The following is a 19,828-nucleotide window of genomic DNA, read 5'->3' on the forward strand; positions in this document are numbered from 1 at the left end:
AATTATCTTTATATAAAAATACCGAAGGTCTTTTTGGAATTTGAATGGTCGTTCGATCCAAGACAACTATGTCTCTAGGTATTAATAATTTGATATAATTAATTTCATCTATAGTATGTTAATATGTTATTGCTAATAATAACATAAATTTTGTAATTAAACGGTGGAGTCTATTTGGAAATTCCACCCCGAACTTATTGCAATTTGATATCAAACTACTTAGTTTGATATGTAGTGTTTCAGGTTGTGAGCGAAATTAGAGTGTCTTTGAGCATGTAAGGATCACTAAATATTTTTATTTTAATTAATTAATTTATTTAGATAGATGTATTAATATATTTTTCAATTATATGACATGATAGATTCACTCAAAGAGAGAAAATTGGTTGGAACATCAACGATTACACGATCTTGTTTATATAAAGTATAATAAAGCTTTGAAGGCTCGTCATGATTTACAAAATAAAATTGATCCAATCTTATTGCAAGATATTGATATTCAAATAAGTGGTTGGTGGGAGAAATGGGTGCCAACTTGCAAGATGCCGAAGACGAGCTTGTATTTGAAGATAATAGATTGACATGAGGAGATGTGGCAAGAGCTTTAGGTGCTGGAGAATACAAACATATACAAGATAGATGACAAAGAGATTTTCTTAATTTAATCATATATTTTTATTTAAATTTTTAAATAATTATATTATATATTTTTATATTTTAGCATCTCACTTCGCTCGGGCGAGCGCTTAGCGCTTCGAACGTTTTTGGACCTTGACGTCTTTTGGCGTCTAGCGCTTTTTAAATCACTACTCGCTTGTTGCTCTGCTTCTTAATGCCAGTGATTAGTCTCTTGTTTGTAAGCATAGATCAAGTTGCAATTTGTAGTGCTTAACCAACCAATCTATAATCATCTGACTCATATATGATATGGAATGCTAGGAACAAGGTTTTTTTATGTCTATTTTAAACAGCTAAGATGCACATTGTTGTCAATGTTACACAGCTCTAAGGGTTTATCCACTGATGATTTGTCATCGACATCCACTGGCACCCTGTGGGAGTTGTTGCTTCTGACTCACGTACACGTAATCTTGTATTTTTTTCCCTGTTCTGCTGTCCTATGTATAGCATTTAATGTTGAATTTTTTGTCTGCTGATTTGTCAGTTCATGATTGAGCAACTTTTTATAGTGTGGTTAATAATTGTGGCCTTTTATGGAATCTATTGATCTGGATTCGGTACATCATCCATTGCAGCTGGTGGAGGTGATCATATCTAGAAACGTATTAGTGTAGTGTTAGAGTATAGGGTTGTCAAAAAAGGAAAGGAGGTGCTGCTTTGCCCTCATGGCACTTTGTGAGTCTCCTTTAATAACACACAATGAGAATGATTGATTGATTGTAGATTGTTTTCTCAGCAAACTCTCCCAAAATTAGTTTTTTAACCCAAGCTATTGTTTGACTAATCAAATTCTTGATAAACAATCTGAGACTATTTAGCTACAGTGCCATGTAAAATTATGCATTTAAAAATGTGCTAATATAATATTTTATAAGTGCCTTGCACTCCAAGAACATTGATCAGATTCAAAATGATTGCTTCAATTAAAAGCAACCCAATAACTCAATGTAAGAATGAAGAACATAACATTTTCCTAGAAGCATTATTTGTTGATTATATTCTACTGCAATTGTGTCAGTGAATCAATTTGCAAAGGTATTCATGAGAGCATATGCTATAAACTAAATGTTGTTGAGGATCACCATAACCAAACTTGAGACATCCACCAGAGGCATAATATAGGTTACTTGATGCAAAATTGATATTTATGCCATTTGTTTAAGTTTCTTAATATTGATGTCAAAATGTTAAGAAATCATTTACAAGCAAACACCTGTTGCCTATAAATACCCTCATCTGACCTATTCTCTTTCCAGCTATTACAACTCTCTCTCTCTCTCTCTCTCTCAGTGGGATCTCTCCACTATCTTTTGCTACAAAGCTTGTGAGGTTTCGTTTGCTTGAGGGGTCTGGTTTCTTCTCTCTTCCATTCGGGGCCTGCACAAAGATCTCTCTCTGGTGTGTGTTGCCTTGGCTTTCTTTAAGTATTTGTTTGGATTTCAAGACTCGTATCTCCAGTCGATTTAGAACCGTGACATGAATTTAGAGGTTCCCCTTGTGTGTGTTTTTGTGTGTATGCTTTCATGGCAGAAAGTTCTTTGTTGAAATGGAACTCCTCCTGTTCATGAGAAGTCTCTTGTGGAAGTAAGGAAGCAGTATTACTGAAGAAGACAATTGAGGCATGGTTGGCAGTTCTGCATGGTTCAACTTGCCTATTTATGTTTCTTTTTCTTTATCTGTTGCAGCAGTAGGTATTATAGCATTTGGGATATATTTTTTATTAGTGTCATACAACATGATTCCATAAGGTTGGCCCGATGTCGCTTTTCGAATGTTGTTGTTGCATCTTCTAGAAGTCAGATGCCCCGCTTGAAACAATCCAAATTGGTTGTTTCTTTGTGTCTCGTCAATTTTATAATATACCATTATTTTCTGATAAGGATCATACTAATTCTTTGTGATACTTAAATCAGTAAAATGTTTCAGAAAGTGATTGAGCCCTAAGTGTCTGCCTACTTGGGAGAGACTGCCCAAACCATAATTACAAAGGACTATAGTGGAAAAGTTTTCCTTTTGGAGACCATGTTGACTGACTATGCTTATGACTGATTGATTGAAAGATGCTTAGGTTACGAGTGTCAAACCTCTTGACAACTTAACTGGTTCCATGTGTCGAGTTCCCAAACATAGCCTTATCATCTATTCGTTGGATAAATAGAGTAAAGCTGTCATGAAATCACTGACTACTCATGCTTTCCATCTCTCGTTTGCAGCAAGACTGGATGTTCTAATGGACGCCAAACGTGGTGATCGATCAGGTAGCAACTATTCCAACTACGAATCTCCTCCGGTCTACAACGTTGAAGAGATCCGTCCTCATGGTGGAATCAAGAGGTTCAGATCTGCTGGCTACTCCAATGTAAGTTTCAAGCAAGAAGCAATCATGATTCACGACTTAATTGCATCGACATCACTCTTCGAGTTTCCTTGAATTCCATTATTTCGACTGCAAGAAAGATATACTGTGTTGTGCTCCAACAAAGTTCTCTCTGGATTTAAGTGGGTGATCTGCAAGTATCGAGTGGAACTCGATACAGATCATAAGCAGGAAACAAGTGATGATCGTTTCCTACACCTGTGAGACATGATAATGACATTGGAATTTAACCTGTAGCCCCCATCCAAATCTCGTATGTTGATATATCTGCTGCTCACTCTAATGACAATATTCAACTCCATTCTTTGCATGTTTGCAGTGCGCTCGCAAGCCCTCCTGATGACCACAAGTGACACTCTTCCAGAACGCACGCGATTGCATTACTCGCTCGATTTGATCTGCATACATACCGTTTCTACTCACTTGTGTGACTGTTTCTTCCGATATCCCACCGAAATGGCATCGCCTGTCTCTGCAATTGGATTCGAGGGATTCGAAAAGAGGCTTGAGATCTCATTCTCTGGGCATGGAAGAAGACAAGACCTTCGATCCCTCTCCATGGCACAACTGGATACCATTCTGCGACCAGCTGAGTGCACGATAGTAGCAGCACTGTCGAACAAGTTTGTGGACACCTATATCTTATCCGAATCCAGTCTCTTCATCTACCCTCACAGGATCATCATCAAGACCTGTGGCACCACAAGGTTGCTCCTATCGATCCCTCCTCTCCTTCATCTGGCTGCAGACTTGTCTCTCTCGGTTGCATCTGTAAGATACACTCGCGGAGGCTTCAGATTCCCAGAAGCACAGCCGTTCCCTCATCGCAGCTTCGCGGAGGAGGTTGCGGTCCTCGATAGGCACTTCACTCGGCTTGGTTGCAGCAGCAAAGCATACAGTATGAGTAGCTCGCTGAAGTCTCAGCAATGGCATGTGTACTCTGCGACTGCGGCGCGCTCCGACCGACCTCTCTACACTCTCGAAATGTGCATGATGGGTTTGGACCGCAAACGTGCTGCAGTCTTCTACGGGAAGCAGCACAACACAGCGTCCGAGATGACCATTGCTTCCGGGATCAGCGACATCCTTCCCGGCTCCCAGATATGTGAGTTCCAGTTCGATCCCTGTGGTTACTCCATGAATTCCGTCGAAGGAGCTGCCATCTCCACCATCCATGTGACGCCGGAGGATGGATTCAGCTACGCCAGCTTCGAAACGATGGGTTATGATGCTGAGGTGATCGACTTGGGCCGGCTGATTACTCGGGTTTTGGCGTGCTTCAGACCCGCCGAGTTCTCGATCGCGGTCGAAACAGATGGCGTCGGTGAGGGATCGCCACGGGGAGTTGCGTTGGATGTGAGTGGGTATGTCAGCGGAGAGAGAAGGTACAAGGAGATGGGAAGAGGCAGTGTGGTGTATCAGAGTTTCAAGGCATGTGACTGTGAATCTCCGACATCAATTCTGAAGAATTTGTGGGATGATATGGATCCTCACAGGTCTAATTTGTAGAGGTACGTGGGTGATTCAACAGAGTTTTAGATGTATTGTGGTATCATTCTCTCTCTCCCTCTCTCTCTCTCTCTCTCTCTCTCTCAGAGGTACGTGGGTGATTCAAAAGAGTTTTAGATGTATTGTGGACTCTCTCTCTCTCTCTCTCTCTCTCTCTCTCTCTCTTGCAAGCAACACCCTAAAATTTATGGGGCTATTCAATCAACCCACCTTGTGGTTTCCAAACATACAAATAAAACGAGTGGTAAAAGTTACATTCTATAAATTTATAATACAACAAATTAATTTGATAGTACTATCCATGACTCAGTTATTTTAGTTTAAAAACTTAAAAAATCTTGTCCTATAATTTATATCTAAAATATTACTATAACGATAATATACCTCTCATTTATCTTAGGTGAGATTAAAGGCTCCAAAAACATCATCTTACAAGATTAAATATCGAATGTTTTATTCTGCGGTAAATTAGCATACTTAAAACATTTATTTTGGTGGTATGTAAATTCCATCCTATAAAATTTGTCACTCATATATTAGAGAGATTAGATGATCTAAAGCATGGGCCTAAATCATCATCCTATATATATATGTATATATATATATGTATGTATATATATATATATGTATGTATATATATATATGTATATATATGTATGTATATATATGTATATATATGTATGTATATATATGTATATATATATATATGTATATATATATATATATGTATATTTATATATATATGTATATATATATATATATTTGATACTGATGTTTGTCACTCATAACTCATCTTCATGACTCCTAATTTGTTTTAAAAAAATAAAAAATAAAAGCTTTATCTGGTGCTCAAACTCATATTTTCTCTCTCTCTTCGTACTGTAATGTATGTGAGATGGGAAAATCCATATCACCAAATCCCCTATGTCACTAAAGAGAAGGTTTGATATGAACCGTCAAATTTATCATAATTCTGCTAAAAATCTTTTAATTATTCATGTAGAACAAATGATAAAAGCTAAAGCTAAAAGGACAAGAGAAGTCTTGATTTATTTATTAAAAAGTATTTGGAAGGAGCAAACTGATTAAGACTCAGTCAAGATTTTATAAATGCAAGAAGAGCCTAAAATGATCAATATGATTCAAATAAGTTTAAATCATGAAGAGAAAGTTCAACTTTGAGAGAATGATAATTTTTTAGTCTATTTTGAGAAATAAAGGTTATTTAACTATATTGGATAATATTAAGAATTATGGGTTTATTCATGAATAATCATTCAAATCAATTCAAGACATATTAATGAGTGATCTATATTCATGAATTAGGAATACGAATGTTATTTAATATATTTAATAGATTCATTTCCTTTATACTTAGTTTTTGTATTATATAAACAAGACTGACTCTCTTTTGTAAGGAAACAATTTAGAAGTATAATAATCTTCCAACACCGGTGAGTATTTTATTTTTTAAGTTCTTGCATGAGGCGTTTAAACCCCAAAAATCTTTGATTTTTCTTTCAATTTATTAAACTTGTTAGTTTGTGATGTTTTAAGGGAATCAAAATACTCTTCTAATTATTTCATCAATTTTATATTGATAAAATGATTAGAATAGTTTCCCTTACTTCAATTTACATTCCATATGTATCATAGCTCTTTAGCTATCAGGATTTATGATTGTTAAGTTGATGATTTCCGTTAGTATTCCCTCACCCTTATAGTGTTGAATGATTAAGAGAGTCACCATGCTCCACTTCAAGCTTTCAAGACTGCTTCTCCCTGTGTTCTGATTCCCTCGGGCAATAAAGCTTGACCACACACGGACATATTTGTTGACTTGTTGAGCTCCTCTTTACCTATAGAGATCAGGTGATTCATCGGTAAACCAAGTTCAAATGTCCACATTTGTGTTCCTTTTTTCCCCCTCCCTCCCCAGCCATGAGAGTTTACACTTCCAAGTCAACTTTGATCCAAACTTTACAGCAAGGTTTACTTGCGTAAGATTGCTAGCTGTTCAAACAAAATGCTTATCAAGCGCAATTGTTTAAACCAAAAGGAGGTGCCAATGTTTCTCAACTTTTGATTGGTCATATACTAGGAGAAAATGTCAGGTTCATCATTCGTTTGTTTGTTTGTATGTGTAAGGCAGGTACAGGGGAAGATAGCAGAATACCTCTCTTTCACAACATTTTGGAGCATCTGACATGCTTTAATCCAGGTGACAAAAATGAGAATTAGGCATCATTCTTGTGGATCAGTGTTGAGGAGGCATCTCCAGTCACAACAACTCACCAGTTTGGGCAACAAAATCATGCTGAAGAGATGTTTGTTTCCATCTGGTGAATCTCTGGTTGTAAAAGTCAACCTGTAAATAGAGAACAGGCTGACCTTTTTCCACAACTTGTAAGCCATTTGAGTACTAGTAGCTGCCATAATATCAGCACAACGGAAATCCAGATACTAATGTCAATGATATTGAATCATGATCTTTTGTGGCCTCATCGTTCACATATCAGCAGTAGTCAGAAGATATCCCTGTTAATCTTCATGTTCCTCTTCACTCTCTGAATCTAAAGAAATAATTTATCAAGAAACATCAAAACAACAGAAGGCATGGAATTACATAAAATATGGAATGCAGAAAAATGAAGATGGGAGCTATTGAAGGTTGCAGACAATCCATAAACAGAACCCTACAAATGTATCATTGACCACTAAATATTTATATATATTTTATTTTTATGTAGAAAAATGTTATATGAGACAGCACTTACCCGATCGAATATCGTCTCCAACACTACCTCTAGCCATGATTTCTTTTACAAGAGTCTGGTAGATAAAAACCCACCGATAGATGTGAAGAACAAGTAGCGAGAATAGAAGAGTGTTGTCCTTCAAACTTGTGCTTCTCGTTGTCCTGAGTTAAGATGGCTTCATAACTGCAAGACAAGGTAAAAGAACCATTAAACTGAATCTCAAAAAGCCCAAGTAAAAAACATTCTCTGGAAATAGAATTGAGATGCATTAAACTTAGTCTTGGATCAAGATTTATTTTCTTTTTTCATTATGCTTGGAGAATTCCACGTTCTGTTAAGTAACTTATGCTTAGCTGTACTATGTACACAGATTTGTAGCATAAAATGGTAAACTATTCTTACCATCAACCAATGTCAATCACATTGAATTGTCAAAGTCAAAATAAATCAAAGTTGCAAAACTCCCCTTTCTCAAAAATATTAGACCTATTTAGGAGTTGGAAGAATAGCATTTGAAAGCCAATTAGTTGCAAGTTGTACGTTGGAAGAACAATAGGATTGGTTTATGCCTTTGTGCTGCCCAAAACAGACCAAAAATAGCTCAATCATAGTACAAAATAGCCAACAACTGCATGCCATGACTCACACTCAGGCGCAAAAATCCTTATGACCATCCAAAACTTCAATCCTTCTGCAAAACAGTCGATCTGCCTGAACAAACCGAGCTACTCCTAATTCTCCTTTATAAATCTATGGATGGGGCACTCAATCCTTCCTAATTTGCTCTTCTACTTAAAATGATGTTCAGCATAAAAAGATGTTGCATGAATTAAATTAATTCAAATACCAAAATAATCTTAGTTCCCCATCAGAGGTTTGACTCGTCATGCCGAGCAAATACAATGAATACAAAATAGATTGATATGGAAGCCAACTTGTGTAATCTACCCTGTAATGTCAATTCACATTGAACCAATATACCTAAATAGCATCATCAATAAAAGTATATCAATCAGTATTAGCATGAGATACTTACCTTGTACTTCGGAGGATCCAGAATGGATAGTACGCAAGCCAAGGTAAAATCCATGATGCAACAAACAGAAGAAATGATGTGTTAGCAAGCCATTCAGAGCCATTATACTTAGCCATCTTTCCCACTTCCAAAAACACATCACTTGCATCATGTATGGCGAAAACAACTGAACCAACATGAGCAAAACTGTACAAATAGAAAGATATAAGACAAAGGAAATAAACTTTGACACCTAAGCTGTCAAATGGACTTTAAAAGTACCATTTTATGAACATCTTCATCATCCAGGTCTTTGTGTATCAAGTTGTCTATGGAGCATAACTAAATCCATACAATGTTATTGGAATCCAATTTGGGGCACAAGAGCATATGAACTGGTATAATAAGTTGGTAATAGCCTATTGGTGGGACCATAGGAGCAACCAATTTCATTTGATTCATGACCATGGTTCAATTAAACTGAATAACTATGTTCCACGTGTAACACCGCCGATGCTGGTCTCAAACCCGAATGGAAAAAGGTGGAAGGTTACATTAGGTCACTAACAACCAACGTAAAATTATATCAGATCTCATGAACATGAATCTTAATCGATTTCAATATAGAGCCCCCAAATAGTTGGGACTTACGGCTTTGTTGTTGTTCTAGTTATTGTAACTATGTTCCACCTGTAGAAGTGCAGCCACATAAACCTGATGGATGAGCACTTACATGTACAAAAGCTCCCAACTTAGACACATCTTAAAATACAGTGAATGCTTGATATAGTGGCACATTATGTTATTATTTTGTGCTCTTCTTCTCAAAATTCTACCAGTACCACCTCACTCCACCAATTAAAATGTTATGGTATACTAGTTTAACAAAATATTTCTCACAATTAATTTAAATATGCTCTAATTTGTACATGTTTTTACTCTGTTCTCTTTAACTTATTTGTATGTATATGACAGAGATGCAGATTATAAATGAGATTTCCTTTTTACTTGAAGCTCAAAGAGGTTAATTTTGAAAAAAAATTTCTATTATTTAAAGTGTTTTGTTTAAATAATACAAACATATCCTTTTTCATGAAAGATAGTCAAAATAAATTAAATTTAAAATTATATTTAGAACAAACAATATGACAAATGATTTATCTAAAAAAAGGAAGAAAGAAATATTTGTCTCCAATGAAAGGACAATCAGATAAAACATATATGCAATCTGAGATTTGCAAAGAGTAGTAAAAATTTACAAGAAATATAAGTTGACCAACATAACCTGCGAGCTAATAGAACAAATATCTCCATGATAGCTATTTGTTAGAATGATAGCAGCAAAATTAAACACTTATATCCAGCGGAATGACTAACCTGAATATGTAAGACGGCTGAATAAGAGCCAAAGTTGCTAAATGATTAGGCATTGACACATCGAAATCGGATTGTCTTGTTTCCCAGAACATAGTGCATGTGTAGAATGCAGCAGCATACATGTAAACTGCCTAAGTTTCAATGTGGATGAAATTTATATTCAATAAATATGTCCATAGACAGTTTAGATGCCATTAGAAATAAAATTGCCAAGAAAAAATAAATTTACTTTATTTTCTGATCTGGCCAGACCTGATCTCCTGGTCCTATCCATAAGTATCTGGTACTTTGTAAACCATGGTTCACTGTATGTAACAGGCAGGAACAGAGACTCTCCTGAAAGAAAATAAACACTCTTCCATGCTGATTCCTTAAATTTGTTAATTTTTCTTCTCCTTTCGTTTTTCCGTACTGAAATTTCCATGAACTGTTCTAGGTATAAGCTGCATAGACAATGTCTAGAGATCGAGAAAAACATTATATTCAGAATGAGAATGAGATATTCCATAGGTATAAATGAAGAACTGCTAAAAGTGAATTAAACAAGAAATGAAACATCTGGAATCCATAAACCAAACAACATATGGATGCTAAGACAACCATTCTTTCTTTGATATGGACTATCCATCAGAATCAGATGCATGCTAAGGAAATATAGGCAAATGTAAAGAATAATAATCCTTGTAATTGATATAATGCTTATATATTCTTGTCATCAAATGTAAAATATTACAAGCTTTTCAGAAACTTGAAAAAGCAAAAAACGATTGTTTTATGTTATCAAAATACAAGTACATATGTGACCAAAAACTTAAAAGAGTTTGTCAAGTGCCTGACTAAAATAGTCAAACCACATTATTTGTTGGGGTAGATGCAAGAATTCTACCATATTAGATGCTAAGACGCATACCATCATGTCTAGAATTGAATGTCAGCGTATGCATGGTACCATACACTGGATATAAGGGGGACATGGTGGAGCTAACAAACTCCATGGGATTAACTCAGCTGTAATCAAAGAATAGTAAAACATTCAACAAATAATTCATACAGTTTCTTTTTTTTTTAACAAAGGTAACTAACTATCTATTAATCAAAGCTGTGTTATAAACTGAGCAACGAGGGGATCAGCAGCAGAAAACATAAAGCTGGAAAGCTGGGATCTTGCAAAATTGGCCAAGGTGTGGCTTACACAATTATGAGCCCTGGGGACATGGTAAATACCTAGGACAAGTAGTGAATAAAAAAGGAAGAAGCTATGTAGCAACATATTCCTCAAAAACCAGGGAATAGGATTGATTCCTTTTGCAATGTTCACTATCTCCAAGCAATCAGAGTAGATATCAATGCAGGGGAGTTGGAGAAACTGGAGTCCTTCCAAAAGGGGATTTGTTTCTGCCATCAAAGGGCTCGAAGCCTTGCTGTAGGTGCTTCCCAACCAAAGCTGCACAGGATCCTCCAACATTTCCTCAGGACTTTGGGCAGAATTTATATAGTCATTAGTATAACAGCTTTAGCAGTGAGAATGATAGCTGTGTTTGGCGTCATCTCGGTTAATCCAAAGAAACCAAAGTGCATAGGCAATGATGCCTGAGTAAGGCAGAATGAAAAGAGCGATCATTTCAGCATTTCGGTTGTTTATAGATTACAAATAGTCATTTCAACAAAATAAACTACAATACCGGCACTTAAAAAGAAAACTTTTAAGGTGCTCCGAATCACATACCTCCAAGAGGAACCTATCGAGGAACAACATCACGAAGAAGGGCAGCGCCACGAAGTCCCCGTACGCGGCGTACGACTCCAGCTCCCATCTCATCCACCGGAGAGCTTCCATCACATCCATCTGTCGCCTGATCACGGGGCGGAGAAGGTCCAAAGAGAAGCTTTGGGAGGCCGCCGGTGCCAATGGCCGGTCGAAATGCGAGCATTTTATATCAATGTGTGATGGGAACGACATGCGATCGCAAGTGTTCATTATATTTTTCCGGCGATTCGTCGCACTTACCTCCGACCGAAACAGGCGAATGCGGATCCTGGGAAGGATAAGTGTAGTTTTCTCATTATATCGCGGCCGTCCATGACCTTAATTTAAATGGAACAAACGGCTTCGATCGAGCGTCGAAAATTTTGGGATTAGATCCAGAGAAGATTTACGATGGACAAGCCGAAGTCAACCTTTCAGAAGTCAACATCTCATTGACCCCATTCGTATGACCAATGGATTACGTGGAATATGCCAATTGGACGGATTCGAAGATGAAACTACGTGGTTTTGATACAGCCCGCACCAAAAGTTACAGAGACGGAGAACAGCAATTGGTTGGTAGCAATCCAATTCTGGTTCTACAACACCGTGAGATTTAACACTGGTACGATGAAACTGTTTTCTCTCCATCAACCAGTTTGGATGAAACTGTTTCCTGTAGGGCTGAATGTGCAATTTGAGGGGGGGAATCCAAGAGCCACCTCCGTGTCTTCATCAGCAAAACGCTTACAGCTTGAGATGGAGTGGGCTTTACAGATCTGCATCTGGTCACACTTGCTATTTGTAATCAGAATCAACATTTACATCTGGTAGAAGTAACACACAAAAAATTAACATAATTGACTAACATGAGAAACGAGCAATCTGTATGTTTTAAAGATTCAGCAAAAAGATCCTTTTTTTTTTTTTTTCTAATGGAAACCAACACAAGTCGCGGAAGAGCAAATGTGGGAAGCAACCTCAAAGATTCAGAAAGGAGTACTGGAGCAACAAGTATCTGCTAAGGTTAGAGCCATAGCAGTCATTTACAGGGTAGAAGTTTCCTCAGTAAGTAAAAAGAAAGAACAGTATCTCTTGATCTGTTTGTGGTTAGTATTCAAACAGGTATGGGATGTAAAACATCAGTACAGATTGCAGTAAAAGAGACTACAAGTTTGCTGATCCATCATATTGTATGGCACCTGCAATACACTGTTACCTCGATCCAACGATTAATCTTGTCATGGCTTTCTTCCTGAAATCCATTCAAGCAGCATCTGGAAAGAGAATTTGGATATGAACTTGTCTGAAATCAATCAGGTGAACTCATTATCTGGTTAGATTTCTCATCCAGTGTTCCTTGACCATTGTCTCTTTGGCAAATCACAATGGCAACAATCACATCCAACTCTATCAGCTCCAGAGTGATGCCAAAGCAATTACTGCATGCTAAACAGCTCCAATGGTCTAAAGTGCAATACCTGAAGTTGTAAATGATGGAGAAAACTGTCATGGAATGTTCTTCACTGGAGTTCATCAAATACGCCAATGAAAATATTAAATGAATCTGAGAGGGGGATAAGAACCTGGCATCCGCATAAATTTAGATGCTGGCAAGGGTGGTTGCATCATATTAGACATCGGCATTGGTCTTCGTGGTGGCATTCTCATCGAAATGGTCTCTGTTCCCTTTACATCCACAACAACCAGGTCAGAGGTGAGAAAAGTCTTTGCAGTAGCAGCAGCATGCTCCAAACAGCATCTAACAACCTGCTCCAACAGGTGAAAAGGTCATGAATGTATCTCAAATTAAGAGGATACAACTTTGCAGGAATTTTCGACATTTGATTCCCAGAAAGATAAAAATGAAGATTATAAAAAGGTCATTGCTTCAATTGTTCCAGATGAATGAAATATGAAATAGGATTATTCAATTTCTGAAGTTGAGAATAAATGGTGAACATCAGTAAGATTTTAAGCACAGTATATCTGCATTATTAATATATCTCTATAATGAATAAATTATTATTAGAAATCTTCGGCAGGTCTAAAGAACTTATATGGATCAAATTAAGTCAAAAGAATACATTAATCTATTGGAATGCTGCAACTATTGATATCTGCTATTCAAGGAAATGGTTTACAACCTTCTTTAACTCCTATAACATGGACAATTGGCACTTTTGTACCAGATATGGATGAACCCACAAAAAGATGATGCACTTGCAGTAATCAGAACATGTGAATAACATGTGATGTATAATACAGGCCCCATCTCATAAAGCACATAAATATATATTGCTTGTTCATACATTTTCATAATAAATGTGCAAGGATTTCAGGAGAAGGCTGACAAGAAAGTTGGCTAAGAAACAGATCTAGCTTTTCATCAACTTAATTGTGTAACCTTGATTGGATTTAAAAATAACAAAACAAATCTAGCTTTCATCAACTTAGTTATATTTTACCTTGGATGGATCTAAAATGCCAGCAGCTACCAAGTCCTCATAACAGTTCATAGCTGCATTATAGCCATATCTTATGTCATCATTAGACAACACCTATAAAAAACAGAAACTTGAATTATACTAGTAATACATAATTAAGTAGAGAATTCAAAATACTAGAATATGAGTTTGAGCTTTCATAGCATGACTTGGACACCTTGTTGACAATAACATCTCCATTTACGCCAGCATTTTTTGCTATCAGTTTTGCAGGGTAACTTAAGGCCCGTTTAAAGATATCAGCACCAATCTGCAGAAAATAGTCAAGGAATTACATAACAAGAAAATAACCTGACAAACAAGTCCTTCTGTAAGATAACAGAAAAAATAATTTGGGAGATTTTCTTTTGCTTTTCTGATAAAAAAATTGTATTTAGGATTTAGTGCAGGCACTTGCCCTAGTATATGTCAGCACAGGTTGCATGTGCCACAACCATGGTAGATAATCATGTATTGTTTGCCAGTAAATCACTTGCAAGAAATGGACAAGGAAAGAATATGTGCAATACCTTCTGTTCTTCATTATCCAGATAATCTTTGATACCATCAACCATGGTAGATAACCTTAATAAGGTACACCCACCACCAACTACAACACCTTCTTCAATAGCTGCCTGTAAAAGTGTAAATGCACCAATTAATTTGGAAGGAGCAGCAAGATCAGCAGGACCACTTAAAAAGATAAATACTCAGGGAGTACAGCGAAGGATAAAAAAGAATGAAATATCATCTATTCCTGGAGTGTTGGAGAACTATATTTCCAGGGAGAGCTAAGGTAGCCTTACTATATGAACTAATACAAATTCTCCGATGCTACTAAATAACCTGGAAGCTTTGGCTATGAGGATACAAGTTGGTGCTATATATCTACTATTTTATTATCAGTGTTGGATTATATTATGTCAAGTCTCTGGTAGGACTGACCTTTGTTGCATTTAGAGAATCTTCAATTCTCAGCTTTTTGTCTTTCAATTCAACCACTGTTTGTGCACCTACCTGTAGAAATATAGTTCAGCCTAGCATATTAAAACTTCAAATATATAGACAAACTGCATTGGTAGCAGAAGCTTCTAAAAACAGAAGTTTTAGGGCGTACATACCTGAATAATGGCAATACCACTACATAGCCTTGCTATCCTCTCATTCAGTATTTTCTTCTGGAACTTCTCTTCAGAGTACTAAATCAAAACATTGACATTAGATAGATAGAAAGACATATGGTTGTTGTTTTAATTAAAGAAATCAGCAAAAAGTTGGTAAAAGGATGAGTTGGATTAAGACTTATGCCAAAAGCTGACCAATACATAAATTCTACGAAAAGTAAACCTAATGAGCAAATCTGCAGATATAGTCATTTCAACAACTTTAGTACTTACCAGAATAAGGTTGATATTCAGCAATGGAATTTAAATATTAGACACAGAAAAGAAAGATTACTCCTTTAAAGAAACAGTGATGCTAGTAAACACATTAGAGCAAATTGTATCCATCTAGTCATGAAAGACATCACTAAACAACTTTATCAAAAATGTCAGAAGAGACATTTTAGAATTTTTGCTGAAGTTTCTTTGACAGTGAAACAATGAATGTCAATTTCATGAGGGAAAAATATTATAGCATGATTGCTGAGTAAACTTCATTAGAGGGAACTGCTTCAGAATCAGAAAACCACCATTATTGGCTGAGTGATTGTTTGGTGTCATAGAAATTTAGACACAACACTCTCTTACTTCTGAATTAGCTACTACAACTTAAAATGGGTACAATTATCCAAGAATACCAGTCACCCTTGTCCACGAAGACCATCACAAGTCCACCTAGCTTCCAGATCAATAAAATTAATGATCTTCACGATAGTATATCACCACCTTTCTGAGAGAGAGAGAGAGAGAGAGAGTGATGCTGTTCAAGTTCCCGTTGACCTTAACTATTGATTGTCTACAAGCATATGTTTGAACCCTCCATCTGAAGCACCCTTTGTCTGGGTACAATACTCGCTAGCACTTGTAGCTCGTGATGTATTAAAAATTGTACAGAAACCATTTCCACAGATAGCTAGACTGCTTCGTTATTGCTTCAGAAATCCAGAACATTTCAGTCATTGTGTCTAATACTGAAGAAACAAACAGCGTTTGACACAGGGACAGGGTTCTCTATGGTATATACAAGATTGCTCCTAGAAAAAAACAACTATAGTAAGTTTTGAAAGGTTTCCATATAAAAAATCAACTGCCATAAAATAAAGTCGGTGGACTGAATAGGAACTATAGATTAGGATGAATTTTATTTGAATGTCGTACTAGTGATGAAGAGAAAACATAGGCAAAGGCAAAAAACAGTAAGTTTTGGTGAAGTTTGAGCATAAGCAGTGACCGGGTAACAGTCTCTTGCAAACAACTGAAATTAATTGCATGGTGGATGCACCACTAGAACAAGTGTTTGTACCTGTTCAAGACTTCTTATCTGAGCAACCCGCTTTTCCACTGCATGCTGGGTGCTCCCATCAGTTACTATTAAAGTTGAATCCTTTCCTATTATCACCTTCACAGAAGAACCCAAAACCTCCTTGCCAACCGTGTCAAGAGTCAATCCCATATCATCTCTAATAACAGTACCTGCAAACCGATTATACGTTTCAATGTCAAAAGACAGCATAAGTCAAAGCAAAACAGTAAAAAAGGTGGGTGAGAGTTGCATAATAATCTAAATTTTAGCAAAAAGGCATTAGTTTTAGACTTTTAGTACATATTTATTACTCCTCATTTTTTTCATCAACCTACTACCTCCAGTCAAGACAGCAATGTCATTTAAGTAGTCAGTCTTTCGCTCTCCAAAGGAGGGAGCTTTGATAGCAGCTGCCTTCAGAACACCTTTGAGTTTATTTCTAATAACTGGGGCAAGAGCTTCTGGCTCAAAATCCTCTGCAACTATCAACAACGGAAAATTCTCTTTGACTGCACCATCCAATATTTTTAACATCTCCCTTGCATTGGTGATTTTTTTGTCAATCAAAAGTATCTGTATTCAGAACATGCAAATTACTTCACAGAGCAACATAGTAATTACGCTAGTGCTGCATTCCTTACCTTGCAGTTGTTGAACTCCACTAGCATATCTGCACGATTGGTAACAAAGTATGGTGACAAATAACCACGATCAAATTGCATGCCTTCAACAATTTGCAAGCCGTTCTCTGTGCTTCTTCCATCTTCAATTCTAACTACACCTTTCCTACCAACTCTTCTAACAGCTTCTGCAATCATACTTCCTACTGCATGGTCATTTCCAGCACTAACTGCTGCTACATTTGCAATTTCGTTGTCTTCAATCTGCAATCATCCTTCCTACTACATAGTTTAAGAATTCCATAGGAATACATCTAAGAATATACTCTTATGAGCACAATTGGTTGTATGCAGGAATAAATATACTCCTCACAAAGGTAAGGATAAATAACTTTAGAAATGAACTTCAATGATAAATCTGGTATTTTAAAAACACAATGTTTCACTTAAGTACCGATCATACCTCCCTTGACATCAACTTGAGTTTGGAAACAAGAGCTTTAGCAGTTTTTTCAATTCCCCTTGCAACTTGTATAGGATTCATTCCAGCAGCTAGTACCTTAATCATAATATAACAATACCAGAAATAAAAAAATAATAATAACATCACCATCAAGAAATTTTAGTTCTTAAAAAAAGTAGAATCCTTGTCTTGTTTGATAGGAAAAGGAAGATCATTAAGAACTTATATTAGTCTTCTTGAGAAAAGATTCCCTTGGTTCCATTTGGATACGGAAGACATAACAAAGCAATCCGTAAGAGTGAGCAATGATAAGACTTTCATAAAGAGTGAGAAAAAGATGAAAAGTGAAGAAGATGGAAGGAAACCATACTGAAAGCCCTGTCCTGGTAATTTGTTATTTGGTGACTAGAGCGAGAAAGGTGCAAAAAGTTTGAAAAGAGAGAGTGGGATGCTTAAAAAGAGCATGGACAGATTCATACATACCTTAACACCTTCAGAAATCAAACCCTGAGCAAGAATGATGGAAGTAGTGCATCCATCACCAGCAAGATCATTTGTTCTTGCACCGGCTTGTCTCACCAACTTGACACCCACATTCTCCAATGGGTCCTCCAATTCAACCTTGGGAAAACCCAAAAGAAAAATTATGCGAAGGTAAAGTTGTTCTGTAAAAAGATGAGTGAGAAAAATCAAATGTTTCAACTTAAATGTTTTCTTCCAACATCAAGTACAGAAACCCAAATCTTTTACGAAAAACATCATTGAAACTGTTTTTGTTAGTGCATGGTTGTGAAACTACAAGAAAAAATCGATGCAAGATAGTCTTTTAAATCAGTTATTTGCTCATTCTGAAGTATTTATTATAGGAGTCAGGCACATTGTTATCAGGAGACCTGCCTCAGTTCAAAAACTGCAGGAAAATGATGAGGATTCATAGCAAACTTAAGCCAACCAACCAAATCAAGAAGAAATGAAATAAAATCATTGATGGAAGTGCTAAATTATATTTCCTCGTTGTGGTAACACAACAAGCATGTAGTAATTTGAGAATATATCATTTTTCAGCTAGTGTTGGAGAAATTCTATTTCCTCGTTGTGGTAACACAACAAGCCTTCAGTAATTTGAGAAATATATAATTTTTCAGCTAGTGTTAGAGAAATTCTATTTCCTCTTTGTGGTAACACAACAAGCCCGCAGTAATTTGAGAAATATATAATTTTTGAGCTAGTGTTAGAGAAATTCTAATGGATTGCCCCCAAGCAAAACTGAAAACTAGAAATAAAATGAAGCCACATTAAGAACTCTACCATACTAAATCTTTTGGTCGACTGCCGAAATCATAAGAAGTAAATCCTAGAGTAAGAGCAAACGATACAGGATTTATCCTCCGTGGTACCTCTTTAAGAACAGTCTCCCCATCATTGACAATCCTAGGAGGGCCATACTTGTTACCCAGCACCACATTCCTTCCCTTGGGACCCAAAGTCACTCCAACCAAATTCGCCACCAAGTCCACTCCAGCCTGCATCAAAGCGTTGTTCATCAAAACTGTAACTAAAAACAGAAAAAAGAACAGGAAAAAGAGCTCGAGAGATTGGACCTGTAGCTTCTTGGTGGCAGAGAGGTCATGGTTGAAGTGCAGCTCTTTGGAGATGGGCCTGGGGGGAGGCCTCCTGGGTGAGAATGGCAGCTGAGGAGCAGCGAGAGGAGTGGGAGAAGTTGCTGCCATCGGTAGAACACTGCGCCGATGGCTGTACCTCGGAACCCACAGGGAAGCCGGAGGAGTGCAGGCAGGATAAGGGTATCCGTGACCCAAACGAAAATGAAGAGATAGGAAATGGACCGTCGGAGATAATATGTTTCGAACAACCTTAGCAGCTCAATGTGGTAAGCAGACCGTACGTTCTCAAGAAAATAACAGTTCACACGACCTTTTAATTTTGTAAATTTATTTATCTTCCACCGATAAAGATTTATTTATTTTTACTCACTTATTTATTTGTTACTTTAGTTATTAATGTCTCACGGGTTCGAGTACATGTATTTGCCGGGGATGCTGACGGCTTACGATCTTCTGCAATTACAAGAATGATCCGATTACGATCGGACCCAAAATGGTTTGATAGACTTTTTCTTTTATTAAATTGGTATTTTTAAAGTTATATCGGACCGTTCACATCCCAAAATTCTCAATTTATATCAGCTTTTTAAGGGTATGAAATTATGAGTTTTTATCAAATTTATTTTTGAAACAAAAACTACTTGAATATTATAATAGAAGATTCTGTGAGGTTTTAAGGATACAAAAAAAGATTTTTGAATGAGGT

The 19,828-nt window shown here is 36.7% G+C and overlaps 2 protein-coding genes and 1 pseudogene across 3 annotated transcripts; 1 reads left to right on the forward strand and 2 right to left on the reverse strand.

Annotated features, from left to right (window-relative positions):
* The first annotated feature begins 1,940 nt into the window (after positions 1-1,940).
* On the forward strand, positions 1,941-4,753 carry LOC135649540 (S-adenosylmethionine decarboxylase proenzyme-like). Of its 2 annotated transcripts, XM_065168012.1 has the most exons (3): positions 1,941-2,079; positions 2,895-3,040; positions 3,378-4,753. In XM_065168012.1, the coding sequence occupies exon 3, from the start codon at positions 3,398-3,400 to the stop codon at positions 4,565-4,567; it is 1,170 nt and encodes a 389-aa protein (XP_065024084.1). In that variant the 5' UTR covers positions 1,941-2,079; positions 2,895-3,040; positions 3,378-3,397; the 3' UTR covers positions 4,568-4,753. The 2 variants fall into 2 exon arrangements, with proteins under 2 accessions (XP_065024084.1, XP_065024085.1); XM_065168013.1 differs by lacking the exon at positions 1,941-2,079 and having other exon boundaries at positions 2,086-3,040.
* Positions 4,754-6,581: 1,828 nt separating this feature from the next.
* On the reverse strand, positions 6,582-10,455 carry LOC135649603 (ASC1-like protein 1; annotated as a pseudogene).
* Positions 10,456-12,434: 1,979 nt separating this feature from the next.
* LOC135650141 (ruBisCO large subunit-binding protein subunit beta, chloroplastic-like) lies at positions 12,435-19,339 on the reverse strand. Its single transcript, XM_065169308.1, has 14 exons — positions 19,102-19,339; positions 18,898-19,023; positions 17,984-18,121; positions 17,501-17,596; positions 17,059-17,301; positions 16,756-16,990; positions 16,418-16,587; positions 15,073-15,150; positions 14,897-14,968; positions 14,482-14,586; positions 14,130-14,222; positions 13,934-14,026; positions 13,052-13,235; positions 12,435-12,946 (listed from the first exon to the last, which is right to left on the reverse strand). The coding sequence occupies exons 1-14, from the start codon at positions 19,228-19,230 to the stop codon at positions 12,933-12,935; spliced, it is 1,776 nt and encodes a 591-aa protein (XP_065025380.1). The 5' UTR covers positions 19,231-19,339; the 3' UTR covers positions 12,435-12,932.
* Between the last annotated feature and the right edge of the window lie 489 nt (positions 19,340-19,828).

This window comes from Musa acuminata, chromosome BXJ3-9 (genome assembly GCF_036884655.1).
Source record: "Musa acuminata AAA Group cultivar baxijiao chromosome BXJ3-9, Cavendish_Baxijiao_AAA, whole genome shotgun sequence".
NCBI lineage: Eukaryota > Viridiplantae > Streptophyta > Magnoliopsida > Zingiberales > Musaceae > Musa > Musa acuminata.

What these genes read in the sequence shown, in the direction of transcription:
- LOC135650141 (XM_065169308.1), bottom strand. Translation starts at nt 19,230, where the DNA reads ATGGCAGCAACTTCTCCCACTCCTCTCGCTGCTCCTCAGCTGCCATTC. An exon ending in GGGAGACTGTTCTTAAAGAG is followed by an intron (nt 18,122 to 18,897) that starts GTACCACGGAGG and finishes GGTTTTCCCAAG; the next exon opens with GTTGAATTGGAGGACCCATT. An exon ending in GTGGTATTGCCATTATTCAG is followed by an intron (nt 14,969 to 15,072) that starts GTATGTACGCCC and finishes ATATTTCTACAG; the next exon opens with GTAGGTGCACAAACAGTGGT.
- LOC135649540 (XM_065168012.1), top strand. Translation starts at nt 3,398, where the DNA reads ATGACCACAAGTGACACTCTTCCAGAACGCACGCGATTGCATTACTCG.